The sequence below is a fragment of the Dicentrarchus labrax genome, unplaced genomic scaffold (genome assembly GCF_905237075.1).
Source record: "Dicentrarchus labrax unplaced genomic scaffold, dlabrax2021, whole genome shotgun sequence".
Classification (NCBI taxonomy): Eukaryota; Metazoa; Chordata; class Actinopteri; family Moronidae; genus Dicentrarchus; species Dicentrarchus labrax.
Genome location: NW_026136702.1, coordinates 539,392 through 560,529, shown reverse-complemented (window position 1 = coordinate 560,529; position 21,138 = coordinate 539,392). Strand labels below are relative to the sequence as shown.

Here is a 21,138-nt window from a genome sequence, read left to right as displayed (position 1 = left end):
TTTAAGTTTTAGCTGCCATTGTACACGAAGAAACTCAACCCAGTGGCACAGAAACACCAACACCAACTAGCTCTTTGGTGGTTTTATTTCCAGAGCTACAGACAAACCAGAAATATAAATGCTCAGAACCACATAGTTCTCTAACACAGGCTACAGCGTAGGCTCTTATAACATGGTTCGATTCTAGCTATCGGTACAAATAAAAGGCAAAAGTGCCCAAGAAAAAACACAAAGAAAACTCAAACCTCCTAGTCTTATTCTTATCAAACCATTCAACGAGCCCTCGTCTCCACTCATTCATTCAGGTTTTTCCTTTAATTTGTCATCTGCTACATGTAAATATTTAACTTTCTATGAACATTAATCATATTCCATGATTTTCCTTAATACAATACTTCAAAATGTGTTGATCGGAGGGACCCCTGAAGAAAGTCTAATGACGTCACTGACATTACTGCTCAGTCACTAAACATTTGGCTGTTTGGTTTCATTAACAGAAATTATGGGTGGTCGTGGTCATAGATTCTTGTCATTCTCAAAATACCATGACAGACATGCAAGCACACCCACAAACTCCAACTGACACACAAACACACGCCAGCATTACACCCAGGCCCTACATCCGCACTAATCCGACTCTCTTATCTCCCTATTTCAGCAGCGACGCTTCTGTCGGATCGAGTAATAGACTTCAAAAGATTGAAAAATGATGACCACCCGCACGAGTCGGGCTACGAGATAGGCTGGAAGAGGCAGGCTGCTGGAGCTGCATCTCAAACACGGCCACTTATTTATTGCTGTTGACTGGAAACAGCAGAGCAGATAGGACGCTACACTGCGATACTCAGCACAGCAATTCAGAGGGTGTGTGTGAATACAAGTGTGCCAAATGACATGGTGGTTATGTACACACGACCACAAGAGCGTGTGTACGTGAGTGATGAAGATGGATGGTGCACCACTAAAGCGCCCACAAAACTCTCCAAATAAACCAGAGCTGGCTGATATGTGGGCCCACTGCTGACCTTTGACATTGATGATATCCTCTCCAGCTCTGATGAGACATACAGTTCAACTTCAGATTTATTATACTATACATAACATCATGCTGGTTATCAACTGGAATATCTGAAAAACGCATTAAAACAAGTAAAAGTAACAACCACCAAGCACCAAATGCTGGTAAATTTTGGGTTTGGAGGAAAAATAAATGGCCGGTAAATACAGCGTAGGGGCAACTTAGGCCAATGTGACCCTCACTGTCCACCATACTTATCCTAAAGTCAGCGAATCAAAGCAGCTTTCTATTGTCTGGCACTTTCTACACATTAGTATTCTTAACTTTAACGTTTCTAACTTCAGATTTTGTTGTAAATCGCCTGCATAGAAACGAAATTGAATAACTGAATAAAGCGTGTGCTCATGAGACTTAAAAAAGGGTATAACTAACATAGCGATGATACCATATAAGGCAACAAGACCTGCCCCACGTGTGAGGAAGTTCATTTATTAAAATAGTACATTAGAGTAAAAAGAAGAAGCTTTACGAGCTCGGAGATTGAAGTTCTGCTCTCAGGGGTCAACAAAGGAAAGTATCATTTAAAACACAGCCAGCAGTGGAATTAAAGGACCGGCTAAAGCGGAGTGGGAAGAAATAACTGAGGTGAATGGAAAGTCTTCATCACGCAGACAGAGGAAAGAATACGTGCATTGTCAGGAGAGGATGTACCCCTGGACAGCGACCTGCACACACCTTCATGTGAAGAGAACTCTAACCCATCAATAGCCAATTTAAATGAACGATGAAGCCTTGTTATTACCGTAGTAACAAATAAAAACTGCAATAACTGCAAATGCAACAAGACAACATGAACTCCACACACACACACACACACACACACACACACACACGTAGGAGTTGAAAACAAAATATCAAATACGGCGGGGGAATCAAACTCCATTTTGTCATTTACATACATAAGCAGAGTAAATAGCAGGACCAAAGTGTGTGAGTGTGAACACAGAGAAGCGCAAAAGAAAACCGCTCACACACATTCAGGCGGTAGCTCCTCTAATCCTGGGTCTGTTATCTGCTGTTTTCAGCCAGCGGCGCTGCTGTCAGAACAACTAATGGACTTCAAAAGAGTGAAGAATGATGACCACCCGCACAAATGGGCCTGCCAGATACAAGATAGGGTATTAGAGCGGCATTTCAAACAGGGAGATTATTTATTTCAGTCTGCTGGTGGAAATATGAACATATGCTGCAGCGTTAACCACACAGCTGTCTTGTCTTGTATCGTGGAAAAGGGCAAATTGGAAAGTGCCGTTACATCGCTGTATACACAGACACTGCTAGAGGTGTCCTGTTTGAACGTGTGGAATCACGCTGACGTAGCGAGCCTGTCACTTCTGATCTGGTGCGGGGTTTGATTGGGGATGTGCACACGAAGCCCAAGTTGGATGGTGACAATGAGTCAGATCTGATACGGTTATTTTCTCCGGCTTGTCACAGAAAAAAGGTCCATTGCAGGTCAGCAGTGATTTTAAGTAGGGTTAAACTGATCTGTATGCTGATGTACTGTACCATTGGATATTAATCACCACTAATATTACAGAGCCAACTCACTGATCACAGCTCACTAATTACCTTGTTGCAGGGTGGCCCCCCCGACTAAAGATTTTCCTAGCCGACTAGTAGTTGCACATTTATGAGATTAATTTAATTATTTAAATGTCTATATGTGAACAGCAGCCTGTTAACTGCTAACAGAAACAGAGGTAATGATTGTAAATGTGTCAAAACAACTGGCTACAAACTGGCTCCTCTTCCTCCTGAACCCGCAGAGTCTTCATCCCCAAAGTCAGAGTCCTGGTCGGAGCCGCCGGGAATCAGCTGGCCTCCGTTTGTCCGCCCCACTCTGGTCCTGACGCTCAGTCGTGCCCCGCTCCCCGGCAGTATTCCTCGCTGTGTCCCCCACTCCTGTGTTAGTAGTGTTTAAACTCCCCCTGTCCTTCCAGCTTCAAGTCTGGGTACAGCTAATAGGACCGCTAACTAGCTTGTGTTAGCAGCTGGTACAGTAAGCATATGCAAAAGTGCACTGGGAGGTGATTTGTTTTATAAATTTGTCATTTAAAGGTTATATATGCAAAATACACTAACCCCTTGGTTTCGCCCTTGAGCACCAAAACAAAGACGGAAATAAAATCAAACTCACCAGAACTGACTTTGTTAGTCTTTCCAACATTAACCAACACTGTGAAAATGTCTGCAATGTAAGATAAGGATTATCTATTAGGACAAATACGCCCAACCAGGTACGTCCATTAAAAGTCTCAGTGTCTGACAGCATTATGGAAAGGATCCCTACAGAGATAGACCTTTAGTTTAACCACAAACAGCCGTAATATCACTATCACTCTCCACCAGACTCATTCTACCTTCAGATCATCGTAACTTCATTCAAAGTGGACAGAAACAGAATAAAACTCACCAAAACGGTCTCTGTTAGTGTTTCCAACAATCACCAACACTGGTTTGGAGGAAATAAATCCTTAATTCACAGACGCAGACGATAAACACAAACCACAGAGAGGCTGCGATAGCTCATGCAGAGGGAGTGATGTAATAATTACAGCATCAATTCTCAAGTTATGACCAAAACATTTGATACTGCGTTCACAAGATTGGGACAGGAACCTGAAAACATAATGCAACATAAAACAAAACTAAAAATCTTACTAATATGAGGCAAATGAAAGGAATATTATGTAACTACGGTTGGTGTATCCTCTCAGCGGTATGTGGCACAATTAACTGTGACATGAACAATTTTAATGCAAACGTGTGGTGACATCGTGAGCTTGTATGCAAATATCTGGTGTGCTTTAAGATTTGTATGTAAATATAAGGCGACATATATGTTGACACAGGAGCTTGTTACTCGTTATGACTGCATGCTAACGGGTGGTGGGGGGTTTTATACAAATGCATGGTGACAGGCAGTTTCAATGCACATGTAACTTGACAACAGTAGTTTATATGCAAGTTGCTCAAAGACGGGGAGTTTTTCCACCATCGTGTGGCGACGTGTATGGTGACAAACTGAGTTTTTATGTAAATGAAGTTGATGCAGAGGCAGGAGGAGGATACTGGTCTGTCTGTGGCCGTCTGAAGCTCTCTGGTAGGTGGGCTTCGTACAGCTGTTTGGCCCTTCTGTTGCCCATGTCCACCATACTCTGCGAGGAGAAGAGAGAGAGCAAAGGAACACGGGTGTTAATGCTCAAAGGGAATTTGGTGAAATGCCTTTAAGAAAGTGTCAAACAGACACACAGCGAGTCCTTTCATTCCACAGATTTGCATTCGGCTCGATTCGCCCGGCGACTCGTCTCTCACACGCACATACGAAGCACACAGAGTGAAAGACACACAGAGTGAAAGACACACTGGCTGCATGTGTCAAGGCTAAATTAAGAGGAGGGTGATAAATGGGGTGATGATAGGAGAAGTGGAGGAGATGGAGTCGGAATAATCAGCCATCCAGAATTAATTAGTCATTGAAAACAGTGATTAACATTCAGAGTGAGACCCTTTCCACTCACACTCAGCTGATGGATAGACCTTCAAGAAGCACACACACACCTTTACCAGAGTACACACTGAACGATGGGATGTATTAACAACTGGATGATTAAATAAATGACTGCCATGCTCAGGTGTCACACACACACACAGACACACACACCGGTTCTCCTGGTGTATTGTGTGTAATTGAATCAATATGACATGCTATTTATTCACAAAACACAAGTATACACAGACTGATTAGTTCTCTATATACTCTGAGCATGCATGTGTGTGTTGCTGCGCATGTATATGCATGTCAACAATCCACTGTGAATGTGAAAGTACTGCAATGAATACTAAGTACTGCACTTCTGTGGCACTGTGTGTGTCTCTGTGTGTGTGTGTGTGTGTGCTGCTTTATTTAACTCTTTGAAATCTGAACTGGTTCCCCTCAGTTCTCACTCCCTTTGTTTACAGCTTTATGACCGCAGTCCCAAATATTCCTTATATATAATCTTCAGCTGTGTTAACTGTGAACCCATCGTGACGTCACCCATCCGTTTGTGGAGTCTCGTTTTGAAGCCTTGAGCTTGGCGTTATGGTTGTCGCCATGACAGTTTGTCGCAGCCAGTGGAGGTGACGTACTGCAAGTTGAGCTGCTCTCAATGGCTGCACAGTTTCAACTCGTCCATAGAAGGAAACAATGACGGTCCAAGCCCGAACTGAACCCGACCTATGGCTGCAGTTTTGGGCCCAATCCTGTGTTGCTTTGGGTCACCCGAAGGAAATCTGCACCATTAAAGCTCCTGTTCTCATTGAGGATGTACAGACAGTAATCACCTGGATTTCTTTTGATACTGAAGAAAACATTTAAGTTTGATAATTATAGAGCAAAATCTTACATTGGACTGTCTTTTTCCTGTAATTTCTTTGTGTTGAAAGATCCACTGACTCCGGCATTATGTGTATAAATTGTGCGTGTTTGGATGTGACTGTGAATCTGAGAGCAAAAGTGCAGTTTCTGACACAAATTGGGTCAATTCGGTTCACAGGGTTAAAGGAAAACTCTGCCCCAAAAAACATAAATTACATTGTGCTGCTCCAGTGATTTCTAAAATCACAAACAACTCTCTGTCCTTTCTTCACCGTTCCTGCTGCACAGCTTGTTGACTGTTCCAGTTTCAAACGCTAAAAGTAAATCGTGTTTGAAATCATCACAGTGAGAACATCTGATTCTTGAGGGATCAAGATGTGAACGGTATAAATCACAGACATAATCAGTATTTTTATGGTGGATTTGTTGCTGCAGTATTCCCACACCGGTGTGCGTTGCTTTGTGTGATTAAGGTGTGTGTTTGTGTGTGTGTGTGTGTGTGTGTGTGTACCTGGATCTGCTCAGATGTCCACTGGTCCAGATTGACAGATTTGACTCTGGAGATGTGGACACCCAGGTTGCGGTGGATGCCGGCGCAGCGGATACACATGAACACCCCGAGGTTCCATGACGCCCATCGAGGACCTGAAATGTGAAAGAAACAGAAAGAGATTTCTGCTTTAAAGTGGCACTAATTTCTCTGATGTAATGTCCTGTTGAGTTATCAGCTTAACACACAGAGCTGCAGAGAGGGGTATTCCAACCCTACCATTTGAGACAATGTAGATCCGGCCTTTCAAGTCCCTTTCAATTCAAATTTGTGGAAGTGGTAGAACAGCAGCAAGCGATGAATTAAAACTCTTGTGTGAAACGAGTGACGGCTATTCTCCCTGAACCTATCAGCCCAACACAGCGCTTCAGAAATGGGCTTTAGAAATTCAAAGGTAACTCTCGCCTACCACTCGATGCTACAAAGTATGAAGTTGCCAAGTAGTTTTCCAATACCAAGTCTGTCAACTATAACAATGATACTGATTTTAGAGGGGAAAAATTCACTGATCACAGATGTGATGGCTGATACAGGGAATCTCTGAGCTGGAACGAAAATAGATTTCACACCAATGTGTGCAACTGTGCTCAGATGGCTGCTTTCTTAAACAAATAACTTTATCAAAGAAAACTTTAGTTAAATATTCTTTAAAAAGGTACATTGTGTACCATTTAGGATGATCTATTACTAATATAATATTCATGTTTCTTTTATACTTTTTGATTGAACTGTTTAATATATGTATTTTAACTTATGTGAAGTGTCTCTGAGTACCATTAAAACCGCTCTATAAATAAAATGCATTAATATTATTATTATTATAAAAATACAATAAATAGCTGAACATCAATAATGTAAAACCTACAAGCCTTTTTTGCATTATGTACCTGAAAAAAGCATCGCCGCATATCGGATGACACGTACATCGATACCAATACAATACCGATACATCTGCAATAGGCCAATATAGCAGCTGAACTTACTTACAAACAGTTTGTCAGCAACAGATAGAGTCAGAAGGACTCTTTAGTCAGTATGAGCATTGACATCCACCATAGAGTCCCTCCACAGAAACTCACGCTCAGAAGTCGCAGTTTGGACAAACTGTTTGACTGACAAGGGATTTCTGGAAAGTGCAGCAGTGTGCAGGTACAGTTCAGTATCAGAGTTGAACAGAAACTCAATAAGTTAATACGAAAAGATAAAAATCCAAACAGCACAAACATTCAAAGTGTTTCCTTACTTTGGTGAAATTGTCTCACTTGAAAAACTGACACACACAAAACTTCAACTTTAGGTTATCCTGAAACACTTTGAAGACGTTCTTATCAAAATTGCTCGAGGAGTATTATCCCAAATCCCTTCAATATATCTTAATGGGATTTTACAAAGCAGCATAGTGCGGTTTGTATTATTTATAGATATCATTTGATTACAGTTCCTGGGGTTTAAGAAATATTCTCCTCTGTAAAGTTATTAGTCATTTTGGAGCAAAAGAAAAGGTGCAGATACATCGTTTTTTACATTAAACGTACAAATTATGGCTAAAGAATTGCTGCACTTAATCAACTCCAAATGAGGAAGCTGATTTTTTTTTTAATTGCTACAGAGAGTTTTATGGTTATGTCAAATTTGGTCTTTAAAAAGGAAAGAAGAATTATAAAATTCATGTCCTTTTATTGCATGCATTCTCAATTACTCTCACTTAGTGAGCTCAATGAAAGCAGCTTTGATATAACAGACTGGTTTTCAAAAGCTTTCATTAGCTCAAGGGTCAGAATTTTTACATCATAAAGCTACAGATGAACTACAGACCCATTCTTTCCGAGCGCAGTACAAATGTTCATTGTACAGAACTGAACTCCAGTTGGATTTTGAATCAGAGGCAAAAACAACCAACATTGGGTTACATAAAAGCCCTGGCAGAGAACAAGAACAGGGCCATGAGCTTGCTGCACAGAACCAGAAGACGTGAAGAACCTTTGGGCAGACACAGACAAGACTTGATTCCTGTTGACACACAATCGTGCAATGCCTGTTGAGAGGGAGGGATGGAAATTTTTAATAATCCCACGAGCAACTGCCCTGTGCATTGCTCGAAGTCCTGCTGATATTTTTAACATTCAGTATCTTTAATACCCTGACCTTTACCCAAAAACTGTCCAATTGTAGATTAGCAACAGTAACTAGACACAGTCTCAGTTTTTTAGCTTTTCAAAAAACACAGGAGCAAACGTAAAAAGAACGGATTGTTTATGTGCTCTAATGAAAGCTGCAAATGTTAGCATGTCATTATGTAACTAACTCGGGTTTTCAGACGCTGTAAGACGATCCAAGAAGCATATAATAAGAGCATTAAACTCACTGAAACCCAGAATATTAACACATTCATGCATATGGAATCTCTTTAAAACATCTTGTTTGAGTGAGTTCAGTTTAAGAGCTTCCCACAGATAATCTGTGATCCAAATGCATCGTCCATTATATATAAAATAGCACAAAACAACCCGAGCTCTGGCAGACCTCCATGGGGATGAATAGGAGATGGCACGGAAATGACAGTCAAATCATTTTAATGGGCTAGTGGCTACAGTCCCCTCAGCGCCATCGTTGGCTCCATCCCTCTCCGGAGCATGAAGCTTACTATCTGTCAATGTGACGATTGAAAGCGACTTTGAACACAGCGAGTGCAAAAGATCAACCTTTATGGATCCGGGCTACATAATGGTGGTGCAGCGGGGACGGTTGGATGGCAGCGGGGGGATGCACGCAGTCTAGTGGGCTTGCCGGTCTCGGGTAAGAGCATCAGTGTGTTAATGCAGTGGCACTAATGCGCTAGACGGCCTAAAGGAGCATTAAGGCAGGGATGACTGAGTGTTAAGCCTAAATCAAGCAGCTCAGCCATTGTAAGCTGGACTCTATCTGTATGGATTGGACTTTGGACACTTTGCTCTGCTCTTAGATAACCTCTTTCAACACATTCTCCAAAACAAACAGTTGTCTTCTCAACCATACAGAGCTCACGTGTGCATACCCTCACATCCCGAGTGTACGCGTGCAGTGGATGGGAATCAGTTTTTTGGCGAACTACAGATGGTCCAGACACTGATGTTTTTTTTTTTTTTTTTTTAACAGTAGATTTTCATAATGGAAACTCATTCTCTGCTGGAGTATTTCTATTACCGTGAGAAAATCAATTGAGCAGTTCAGCAGGGCCTGACTGTATTTAGAAAAGTGAATGGCTCACACAAATTGAACTCCAAACATAAAGTGCGCTATTGTGGAAAGACATAAGCTTTCGTCTGCGTCTCGCATACTAAAACTGTGGCACGCTACTTCAACCGGTCGCTCACATTTCTCTCTGGGATGATGAGCAGCCTGCACTGATGCTCTCTGATGATCTGACCGGTGTAAGTAGATGATTACCAGCAATCCCTCAGTGTCACTTAGTGTAATCTGATTACTCCCCACTTTTGGCAGCAACCAGATTTCAGAAGGTTCATATAAATGGAGTCTCCTTTGTTCCTTTACTTCTTTGACATGAAAACCTGCTTTTTTTTGTGACACTGATCCAACCATTAGCTAACATGACTTATTATTTCAGGGTGCACAGTTTTCAATGAGTTCCTTCTGAAGCATTGTACGTGTTATTTTTATGTATTAATCCCTCTTTATCGCCAGTGAGTGGAAGGGTTGTAACGTAGCTTAAAAAATGAGACCTTACCGGACTTTCTTGGTTGCCTGTGGACAGATTTATACGTGAACAAAGATCCAAACGCTGTGACGTTTATGGATGTTCCTGAGTCCGCTAACACCTACAAACGACCGACACCCACCACAACGCAGAGTCCAAAGTCAAAGCTAACACATGAAATATATAGCGAGACTGTGGTTGTAACACTAATACTACTAATACTAACTACTAATTACTGATGCTGTAATACTGAGTGGATATGTTAGTCAGCTAATGTCAGCTTGCTAAATAAACTTCCCCAGCTGAAGTGATCCATGATATTAATTGTATTGTGATATACAGTGTTGATTTTTACCAACAGTAAATGGGGTTAGCACATTTCTAGGACATTTTCAAAATTAGCTCTTGTGTTCCTAAATTTCCCTTCAATTCAAGCCCTATCCTCCCACAAGACTTTTAGGGTTAGGGTTAGAAATGTGGGAACTTTGGGAACATAGGCACGCTCCCCAGTAAATGATGCAGCGGTACAAACGATTGCTTTCTACTAGCCAAGACAGGGGCATAAGCTTGGGTTGGCCAGCTGGGAGAAACGGAAGTAAACTGCTTCCCATGAACATTTCTAATAATATCTGGCTAAAATCAGTAACATATAGATCAGCTGAAACTATCATTCATCTATCAAGTGGTTGAAATTCACCTATTTTGGTACTTTAATGGTCACAAGAGTAAAAGAATTCTTCTACCTTTATCTATCTTACCTGCGCTTTGCTGTAACATTAAACCTTTGTGGCAGATGCGATATAATAGCAATGGTTTAAAAGAGGAGCCTTGGCTGTGGAGGGTAAAAGCCACTCTGATTTATGAGTGCTGACCTTCTGCACCGGTCTGTATCTATTAACCTACTGTTTGCTGCATGCAGTCCTATTTCTGAATCTGCTGTTCTAAAACAATAACCACTGTTCTCAGCATCCATCAGTAATTTATGGTTGGCAGGATCTTTTCCACCAACCTTAAAATGACCTTCCCCAAGTCCTTTTTTATTTGAAATGAATGAATAAATGCAACTGATGCATATGATTACTATGAACTGAATGGTTCTGAAACATTAGTATCTGCTCATCTGTGGCCCCCGTGAGGATAATTCACATTCAGTTTTATTATGCTATTCATCTTTACACTTGCTCTACATTGGAGTTTGGACAAAAATAGACAGCAGAATTGAGTTCTCTCAGTAGAGATGAGCCCTGCAGTCCCCCCACCCACCACACACACACACACACACACACACAGAAAGAGAGAGAGAGAGAAAGAGAGAGAGAATAGAAACACACTAATGCTAATTTGTAGACTGCTGACCTGATTAAACACAAATGAGCTCTTCTCTCTCACTCACACACACACACACACACACACACACACACACACACACACACACTTTCGAGCACTTTCATGCAGGTATATTCGAGCACATCCTGCAGAGATCCATAAAGACCGGCACTAAACCGAGGCGAGCCTGCACTAGAACATGCACACAACATACACAGAGACACAGAGAGACACGCCCACTCGCAGATGAAGATGCACACACATCCATTTTCACCTGCGCACACACACACACACACACACACACACACACACACACACACACACACACACTGAGACAAACAGAGTCATCCCAGCTGAGAGACACACACCCCGAAGCCACGATGAATGACAGCGGAGCTGGGAAGTTGGGGGGGGGGTTAACCAGCCGAGCATGAAATTAAAGCCCCAATTGTCAACCTGAGGCAGGACGACGACTGCCGGTGTGTGTGTGTGTGTGTGTGTGTGTGTGTGTGTGTGTGTGTGTGTGTGTGTGTGGTGGCAGCAGACTGGGCAGCGGCCACCACAGGTGAGGTGAGGGGCTGTGCTGTTCTGTAGAGATCAACCCCGACCCCCCTCCCCCTTAATGCTGATCAGACGGCGAGTGAAAATCTGAATTTACTGATGTTAATCGATCTGTGTTGGTGGGTGAGTAGGAAAAGCCTCCGTCGGGAACCGCAGAGCGAAGATACAAAGTTTAAAGCTGTGAGGCTGAAAGAAGACCACTTCAGGGACTTCAACCATGTCTAACTTGACTTGTACAAATCCTGCTGGACTAACAATACTGTGGCCTTTATCCACTCTAATCCCAGAAATCCATTCTGGCTACTGTCACATCCAACTGTCCATCCTCTTTCACATCATTGCTCTTCAGCTTTTACATCTTTTGTTTATTCGCTCTTAATATCATCCTATAAAACACCTCGACAGCTCTGCATTACCAGAGCCCTTTATAGCATATTTATAAGTTCTTTAAACTGGCTGCGTGCAACCAATTTAAATTCTCCTCCTTTTTTTTTTACCTCCAGGAATAAGAGAAAAAAAGCAGCCAATGTTACAGCGTGCAGTAAAAACGTTGCCACAGGCAAGAAAATAGACCCTCCCAGTGCTGGAATCCGGCAGCATTCTCCTTTAAAGAGGGTTAACAACCTCCATTTCCTAATTAATAAAATGTCCTCTTGGTAAATCATCAGAAAGGCTGCCAAAATGTTCACAGCACAGGATCGGAAGAGAGTGAGGAGCAGGACACTGAGGGGGGGAAATAAAGTGCTGTGCTGCTCCCTGCTGGTCCATTAGTGTGATTCAGTGTCAGCAGTAATGAGGAGGACTGGATGGACCGTCTCCCTCCCTGTGCAGTGTTTTCTCTTTATTATTACAAGAGGAAAAGCCTCATAAAAACTCATCATCAGCTCTTATTGTCTGTTCTTAAACAAATGGAGGAACATTACGGGTCCGGACAGTCTATAAATCACGACGGGTGGTTGCTACATAAAGCCATTATCAGAGGTAATAAAGACTGAAGCAGCTGGAGGGACGCACACAGGGAGTGGACGCAGATACTGGGGAGGGAAATATCAGCTTTTTACTCTATAATCCGGCACATAGTTTGTATCAGAGATGAATTAACACTAGATCTTTCAGAGTCAGGCAGCAGAAATAACAGATGGATGGATAATGTGAAGATATGATTCCATCTGCTGGTGACAGACGGCACTGTAGTGGATACAGCCGCTCATCTCATGCTCTTAGATTATATTATATTATATTAGATTATATTTCTATGTGTGCCATAAAATGTGGTCTGCATTGTTTCTTCTGTGGCAGCTCTTTTGTTCCTTAATATCTAGACTGAGGACACGTTTAGTGATTGATTTCTAACCATTTCAGTGTATATGTGTGTATTTATGTGTGTATAAGTGCCTGTGCTCAGTTTACATCTGCTCAAAATCTATCTAATATTTATTCATTTGCTTCTTTTGTGTGTATTTTTTAATTATTATTATTTTACCCATGTGCCATTTAGGGTGTTTGAAGGTGACAGTTGATGAATGCTTGTATATTAATGTTAAAATTACTTTATGTTTATTAACCTGTTATGTAAAGGATGAAATTCTCCATTAATCTAACCTCCAATATTGAAAAATTTAAACTTTTGCTCGCTGCTCGGGCCTCAATAATGGCAAAAACATGTGAATGTACTAAAATATTCTGCGGAAACAGGAAATGATTGCAATAAAAGGTTTTTCAACAAAGAAAAAATTAAAATCCATAATCTTCTTGCTGACGTCTCCTGTGCTTATGTAGATCAGTGGTTCCGAACCTAGGGGTCGGGACCCCCACTGGATCTCACCAAAGTTTCCTGGGGAGGTTGTGATGTGTTTAACTAATAGAACAATAACCAAGTATCACTGAATGTGTTAAAAAAAGAAGCCGATTAAGTCTAAATGATTGTTAACAAATTATTTAAAAACAACATAAAACAGACAGAAAACTGTATAAAAAGTTCCCGAAACAGGAAATAATCAGTTCTAAATTCATCCAAATCACTAATTTTACACAAACTTCCTGCAGTTATTGAGTTCACTGTTTGGGTTCATTGGAAAATTTTAATATAATATGAAATATCCATAAAATATGTCGCTGAGTCAGTTTATTAATGATAGAAATGGGGTCCCTTTAGGAAAAAAGATGGGAACCAGTGATACAGAGCCAGGTAAGGTTTAAATACTGATGGAAACACTAGATTACGAAGTTAAAGTCTTTCTTCAGGTTAATCTGTTCTGAGTCTATAACCAGAGAAAGGTCCGAGCAGTATCGCTCATATTGCTGCAGTATCACAGGCACGTCTTTATAATCAGGATGATTTATGGCCGACACTCAAACAATAAAAACACATCAGTTCCTGGAAGTCTCTTCTGATTCACTGACGTAACTATAAGTGCTTCAACACAGAAATGAAAAGGGACGCAGGGTAATTATCGTGCGAGATCGATATTAATAATAATTTATTTCAAATTCTTATGCAAAATGATTATTTATGAAACCTAAAGTATGTTTGTGAAGTTTTTAAATGAACTTTACCAGGAAATATAGATGAACATTTGAAGAATCAGGTTAGATCAGAACTCTGGAATATTAAATTATACATATTTACCCTCAGGTGTGTAAAAAACTAAAAGGTTATGAACTTTAAAATACACAAATAACTTATCGGTGCTGCTTTGGGGATTATTATCGGCTGACAAAAGATCCATATCGTGCATCCCAAGAAACCAAATGCAACCAAGCTTACATCGTACTTCTCACATTCTTAATATCTGCATGAAACAATCACAACTTATAAGACACTGACCCACCCTACACCCACTACACCCACTACACCCACTACACCCAGCTTCTCACCGAGCTCCAGACACTGCGAGGCCAACCTGTCCTTCACACCTTTCAAATGTGCAGAATTTCAGGTGTGTATGTAAGCGTTTGGGTCCAAATTAGTGCCAGTGTGTGTGTGTGTGTGTGTGTGTGTGTGTGTGTGTGTGTGTGTGTGTGTGTGTGTGTGTGTGACAGCAGAGAGGTACCAAGGACAGGTCGTCAAAGCGCCGAGTGGCCTGCAGGCGCTCGCCAAGATCTGCTGTGCCAGCACAGAGGAGAGCCTGTGCCAGCACAGAGAGCACCCCAAAGCCACAAATCATAACACTGACACACTGCCAGCCCCTGTGTGTGTGTGTGTGTGTGTGTGTGTGTGTGTGTGTGTGTGACATTGGTGAGAGGATTGTGTTTAAACCAAAGGCGAAAATTATAGTCTGGACTCTTAAGTAGTGGATGCACTGAGATGCTGTAGGACAGGGAAATGGAGTTGCAATCAATAAAGACTGATCTCTCTCTCACACACACACACAGAGAGAGTATGTAGGGCAGTGTGTGTAGACAGGAGACAGAAGTGAGGGTGGAATTACAGCTGAGAGGCTAAGGTGAGTCACCACACTGCAGTGGTCATAGCGGGGCCGCCACACCCAGACACACACAGACTGCAGCAGGCAGTACGGAGGACAGAGAGCGCCCGGTCACAGCAAACCCTAAAACAAACTGATCGATCAACACACAGCTCGGCAATCTGACTGCTCAATCAGCCACGGAGTGAATGCTTGTTTTAAAAAATCAATAAAAGCTAATACACTGTCTCTGTTCGGAGCGCGATCCAGCGGAGACGTTCGAGCTCAAACAGACAAAAACTCTGTTCAGTTCCGGAAAAGTGTTTTTATTTATGGTTCAGGGAAACAGTGGGGAATGTTTTCAGGGGTAATTACAGTAAATTACTAAAAGATGGACTTAGACTCTCCATTAAAAAACCCTTCATGTTTCAGCCCGAAAGCCCCAAAAACATGAATAATAAATGAACATATCAAAGTCCAACCGGTGCGTAACGACTAATGTGGATGTCGGAGCAGCTGGAACATTACTGAACTGCAAAATGTGACGTGTCTTCACATCCACGAGTAATATAATGAGTTCACAGTAACGTCACAGTGGACAGAATCAGAAAAATAAAGAGTGAACGACAGAAACGGTGCCAGGCGGCAGGAATATGAGATTCAGTGAGGTAGCTGTACTTTCTGTTTCTGCTGCTCGCTGATCGGTGACGACACAACGTCACCGTTTGAATTCTGGCTGCAGGATTTTGGCTCCTAATAGCCAGAGAGCAACACGGTATTCTTATTTTATGGTATTAAACTGGCAAAGAAGGAACTGCTTTCACCCAAAGAAGGCCAAAATGACCCGCTGCTCTCGTTAAATTGAAACCGTTTCATAACCAGTTAAAAAGTCCTTGTAGGTTTAAATATTGATGGAAAAACACTGGATTCCTTTAACTTGTTAAACATTTTAAAGTGTTCTGAATCTATAACCAAGATCACTGATATAGCAGCTGTTGATCGATTGCTGAATACTTTTTCAAATTACATCTTTTGTCCAATAAAATTAACAGAATTTGTCATAATTTTCTTCCAATGTCTGGTTTTGTGGGACTGACAGTCAATTAAACTTTCACCAGAGAGAAACAAAACTAAATCGAATCCTCACACTGAAGAGCAGGGAGTAGAAACTACCTGTAATCTTTGTTTGAGAACTGACTCAGAGGATTAGATTAGATTATTAGTAGTGTACGTTGTGTGTTCTCGTGAGGCTTTCAGATAACATCTATATATTGTTTGGATAAAAATAGCTAACATAGGCAGAGTGACTCACGGCTGAATGCTTTATGACTAACAGAAGCAAACAGGCCTCCGGCTGCAGGGCTGCTCGCTCGCTCACCGACTGATGCAGAAAACACAAATCAGAGAGTTTAAAGCAGGAAACTGATTATTTACTGGCTGCTGTCATTAAACCTGAGCGATGGAACAGAAGCAACATGTGTCGACACTTTATCAACAGAAATAAGAAAACAGTTTCACTTAAAGGCGTTAACTGCAAACCAACACGCCCTCCTGATAACTGATAACTAATACCTGATACCTGATACCTGATAACTGATAACTGATAACTGATAACTGAGCGCTGCTTAAAGTCTGTCCCACCTGTTATTCTGATATTCTGATTATGGACGTTTTACATTAAAGAAAAGCTACTAAATGTTTCAGTGGATCTGGAATTGATACGGACTAAAATTGAACATTTATTCTGTATAAGAATCAGCAGTGAGATGTGCTGTGAGCTCTTAAACAAATAACTTTATTAAGGAATATTTAAGTTAAATATACTTCAGAGAGATCTACATATACAAATAAAAACATTACAACCCTTCAATGTGAACAAACATTCATTAAAGTAAAATCTTTCTTTCTAAAAACCATCATTTAAAATCAGTGTCATATTCTTTTTTCCAGAACTTTTAACCACATCTGACTGGTCTTCCTCATTGGATGGAGTAATGGTACGGTCCGTAGTGGGGGGGGGGAAGCACCAAATAAATCCACTAAAACAATCGAAGCTTCTTTACGTGTTTACACACAAATACACCAGAGTTCACATCATTACTGTACTTCTCTATGAATGTCTCTAACCCACTGAGGAAGACGAGGCAGTTAGAAAACGTGTAAAAAGCAAGTAAGTGGCCTTTGAGCAAAGACTCTTTTGTGATATTAATGATATTATTATTATTATTATTATTATTATTAATGAAGACTTTACTTACTATAAATAATGGATTTGTATGTCAAACATAACTTTTCTCTACACTGTAAAACCTGACAACACGTCTCAAATAAATAATTAATTTAACATAATAATAATAATAATAATAATAATAATAATAATAATTTAATAATATAAATTAATCCTCCAAACAAACTGGAGTCACTAATTCACATTAATTAAAAATAAATAAAGCAACTCATTTGAGTTTGAGTGTATTTAATTATATAATTCCAGTTTCTTTAAGTTGACTTTAAATCATTACAAAAGTGTAAACATTATAATGCTGTGTAGTTTAGGATTTTTGCATTTTTGTTTTTATTTAATCATTTATTGATCATTATATAAGTTTTTATATAAATAATTCAAATAATTCCCCCAAAAGTGTAAAGATTTGATTTTAGTCACATTTATTTTTATATTAATTACAATTTTGATAATAAATGAATTATAAATATTTTTTCTAATACAGAAGATGCATTTAAGTGATTTAATTCAGATAAATTCTGTTCACACATTTTAAATAAGTTTGGAGAAACGCTGCATGTGAGCGTAAAATCAATTAACTGAATGGAATTAGTACAATTAACTTAATTAACCCAAAGTTACCTCACCAATGAATACTTGAGTTACTCCGATCTTACTTAAATTACTTAAACATTTGGGTTTAAATTGAACTGAGTCACCAGTAACTCCTCACTGGGATCAGGATGAACATCGAGGATGAGAGCTGGTTTTTAAATGGAGGAAAGCTGCATCATCATCATCATCATCATCATCATCAGCAGCAGCATCAGCAGCAGCAGCAGCAGCAGCAGCAGCATTGTGATGGAGGCTGATTCACGGTCTGAGGGAGGTGTAGTACTCCAGATTACAGCTGTCAGATGACGCAGGAGCCTTTTAATCCAGGAGGTAGCCCCGATACGAGCCGTTCAAGGTCCGCTCAAAAGTCTAGGAATTCCCTGCTTCCATTACTTAAAGGCAAACATACACTACTTAGGTTAAAAGGAACAGTCTGGATCATGATGTGACAATTTTGCTTGAAAAACTCTGCAACATTCATCACATTATTTCTGTCATGTTTAAGCTGATATCACTGATTTAGGAACCATTAATGAAAATGATAAAAGTTCCCATTTTATGGGAATGCATTGCTGTTTGGTGTATTTGACTCCAGCCGAACTGAGGACTATTGATTAAAGATTAATAAAAACCTCTTCGATCAAACTGTATTTTACAGTCTGACAGGAGGAATTTTAAAATGGTGATTTTGTGACTGGAGTTCGGCGGGCGGTTTGAACTCCGGCAGTCAGAGAGGTTAAAGGTGTTGGCTGCGGTATCTGAGGCTGTTTCTTCATTCAGCCCGCAAACACACCGGTAAAGTAACGAGGCCCGCACGGGACACGCACGTTTTCCGCTCATTAATAAACCAGTCAAGGACATGACATCGATACCTTCGAGCTAAACCCGCGTCAAGTTACCGGCAGACATTTAACGTGACACCGGAAGTACAGGCCGTGCGATTTCAAAATTAAAGCGCATTAAGTTCAAAATTACAATATTTAAGTTTTTTAATAAAAATAAACACTTAACACTTCATTGCTCAGTGTCATTTCAGCTTTAAAAGAACATCTCAGTAACAAGACAGTGGGTTAAAAACCTTCAACATATAAATCACTCACATCATTGATTTGTTTGCTTATTGATAAGATCATTATTATGTTTGATTTCTTTTAGTATTTATTGCCTTAGCAACATCATTATTCTGTGTATACAGTATAAACATGTGTGCTGTATATATGCACATAAATATTCATCCCAGCATCCTTTGCACTATTGTTTAACTGTCTCACACAAAAACAAGAAAGTGGCTTTAAAACAACAAACTAATCTGTTATCAATACATTTATAATCTAATCATTTAAATCATTTTTCTAAATCAATAACCTGCCATTATGGCTGATTTCATGTGGTATTGATTTCCTCTTTGTTCTCTTATTCCTATTATTATTATTATTATTATTATTATTATTCCTATTATTATTATTATTATTATTGATATTATTATTATTATTATTATTATTATTATTCCTATTATTATTATTATTGATATTATTATTATTATTATTATTATTATTATTATTCCTATTATTATTGTTATTATTATTATTATTATTCCTATTATTATTATTATTATTCCTATTATAATTGCTATAATAATAATAATTATTATTATTATTATTATTATTCCTATTATTATTATTATTATATTATTATTTCCTATTATTATTATTGATATTATTATTATTATTATTATTATTATTATTCCTATTATTATTATTATTATTATAATTACTTTTGTTATTATTTTGTTGTTGTTGTTTCCAACATTATTATCTTCATCACCATTACTGTTATTAAAAAATATATCAAGGATTTTACTTTATTACTTCTCTTATTATTATTATTATTATTATTGTTGTTGTTGTCCATCATCATCACATTTTACTTTGAAAGCGCTAAACGGAAGTTGTGTATTATCTGCGCTAACTTGCACAAAGTCAATATTATTAATTCTGGTTTTAATTGTGACTGAACAATGACTCTGTTTGCATTGTACAGCAGGAATAATAATAATAATAATAATAATAACAATAATAATAATAATAATAACAACAACAACAACTGTATAATAGTGAAGGACAGAGTTAGCTCACGCTAAGCTAACAGAGATGTACCATAACGTTACACTGCGCCGTTAGCTTTAGCCGTTAGCTCCCCCCTCCAGCGCCTCCATTCTCGGACACGCAGCCGCCCGCAGTGAACCCCTGCCGGGCTCCGGGTTTACCTTTCGCCTCGCAGTCCGCGCAGAACTTGTTGTCGTCCTCCCGCAGCAGTTTGGACAGGATGGCCTGGTGCTGCTCGTTCAGCTTCTGGGCTTTCTCCCGCTCCGACCGCGTCGTCATCTCGGCCAAGTTCTGAACAAGAGAGTCCGGTTCGTGTGATACAGCCACCGGGGAGTGCTCGGGGAGTGCTCGGGGAGCGTTACGGAGGGTGGGACATCCCCCGGTAGTAGCCGCCGTTAGCTCGCAACCTGCTAACAAGGTAAGAGATGGACCAGCATCATCCCTGCTGCCTTCACGGCCCGTCGGAATCCACAGCGGTTTGTCAGTGTAACGCTTGTTGCTCACACTCTCAGTCACTGTTAGTTAGAGTAACGGATTACATGTAACTAATAAATGTAATCAGGATACATCATCATGTATTTATATATTTATATATGGATGAATTTCAGCCTATATTATGTTAAAATATCTCACACAATAACAATAAAGTGACTAAAAACTCACCAGTTATCAATATATTTCTGACATAACCATTCAGATAATTGATGTTTTAATCAATAATCACTATTTCATGTGATATTTATTTCTTTACACCTTCTTCTTTGTGCTCTTCTTCTTTTTCTTCGAGCAGTAATTTCTCTGGTTTCTCTTCATGATCTCTTTTGACTTCCACGGAGAGAAAAAACAATAAATTCAACCTGTTTTTGGTAGAGTTTTGTGCCTTTGTGAGAACAAATAAATCAGTAACAAAGTGGATTTAGGTTTAAGTGAAGTTATCTTTAACTGACTCCCCTCAGAGAATGTCATTCTCTGCATTTAACCTCCATCTGAAGTACTAGGAGCAGTGGGAATCCACCGTGTGCTGCCCAGGGACCAACTCCAGATCTGAGCCAGTGGTACTCCACTCAGCGAGCCCACACCCACACCCACTGTCTCCTGTTCGGGAAGCGACCAGGAGACAGAGAAACTCCTGCACAGGGATCACCAGCAGTAGGGGGAGATGATGTGATCATGAATGTATGTAAATATTGTTCAGTATTAATCAGAAACAGGGTC

At 39.9% G+C, this 21,138-nt stretch overlaps 1 protein-coding gene across 9 annotated transcripts in view; it reads right to left on the bottom strand.

Moving 5' to 3' along the window:
* smap1 (small ArfGAP 1) overlaps positions 1-20,411 on the bottom strand; it is a 95,575-nt gene extending 75,164 nt beyond the window's left edge. For 4 of the 9 annotated variants that reach the window (XM_051426255.1, XM_051426246.1, XM_051426263.1 and 1 more), the window contains exons 1-3: positions 20,085-20,411; positions 5,953-6,086; positions 4,154-4,239 (exon numbers count right to left, since the gene is read on the bottom strand). In XM_051426255.1, the coding sequence (XP_051282215.1) occupies positions 4,154-4,239; positions 5,953-6,086; positions 20,085-20,202 (338 nt within the window). In that variant the 5' untranslated portion in view covers positions 20,203-20,411. The remainder of the gene's footprint in view (positions 1-4,153; positions 4,240-5,952; positions 6,087-20,084) is intronic. The other 5 variants (XM_051426220.1, XM_051426228.1, XM_051426272.1 and 2 more) reach the window with 2 other exon arrangements.
* Between the last annotated feature and the right edge of the window lie 727 nt (positions 20,412-21,138).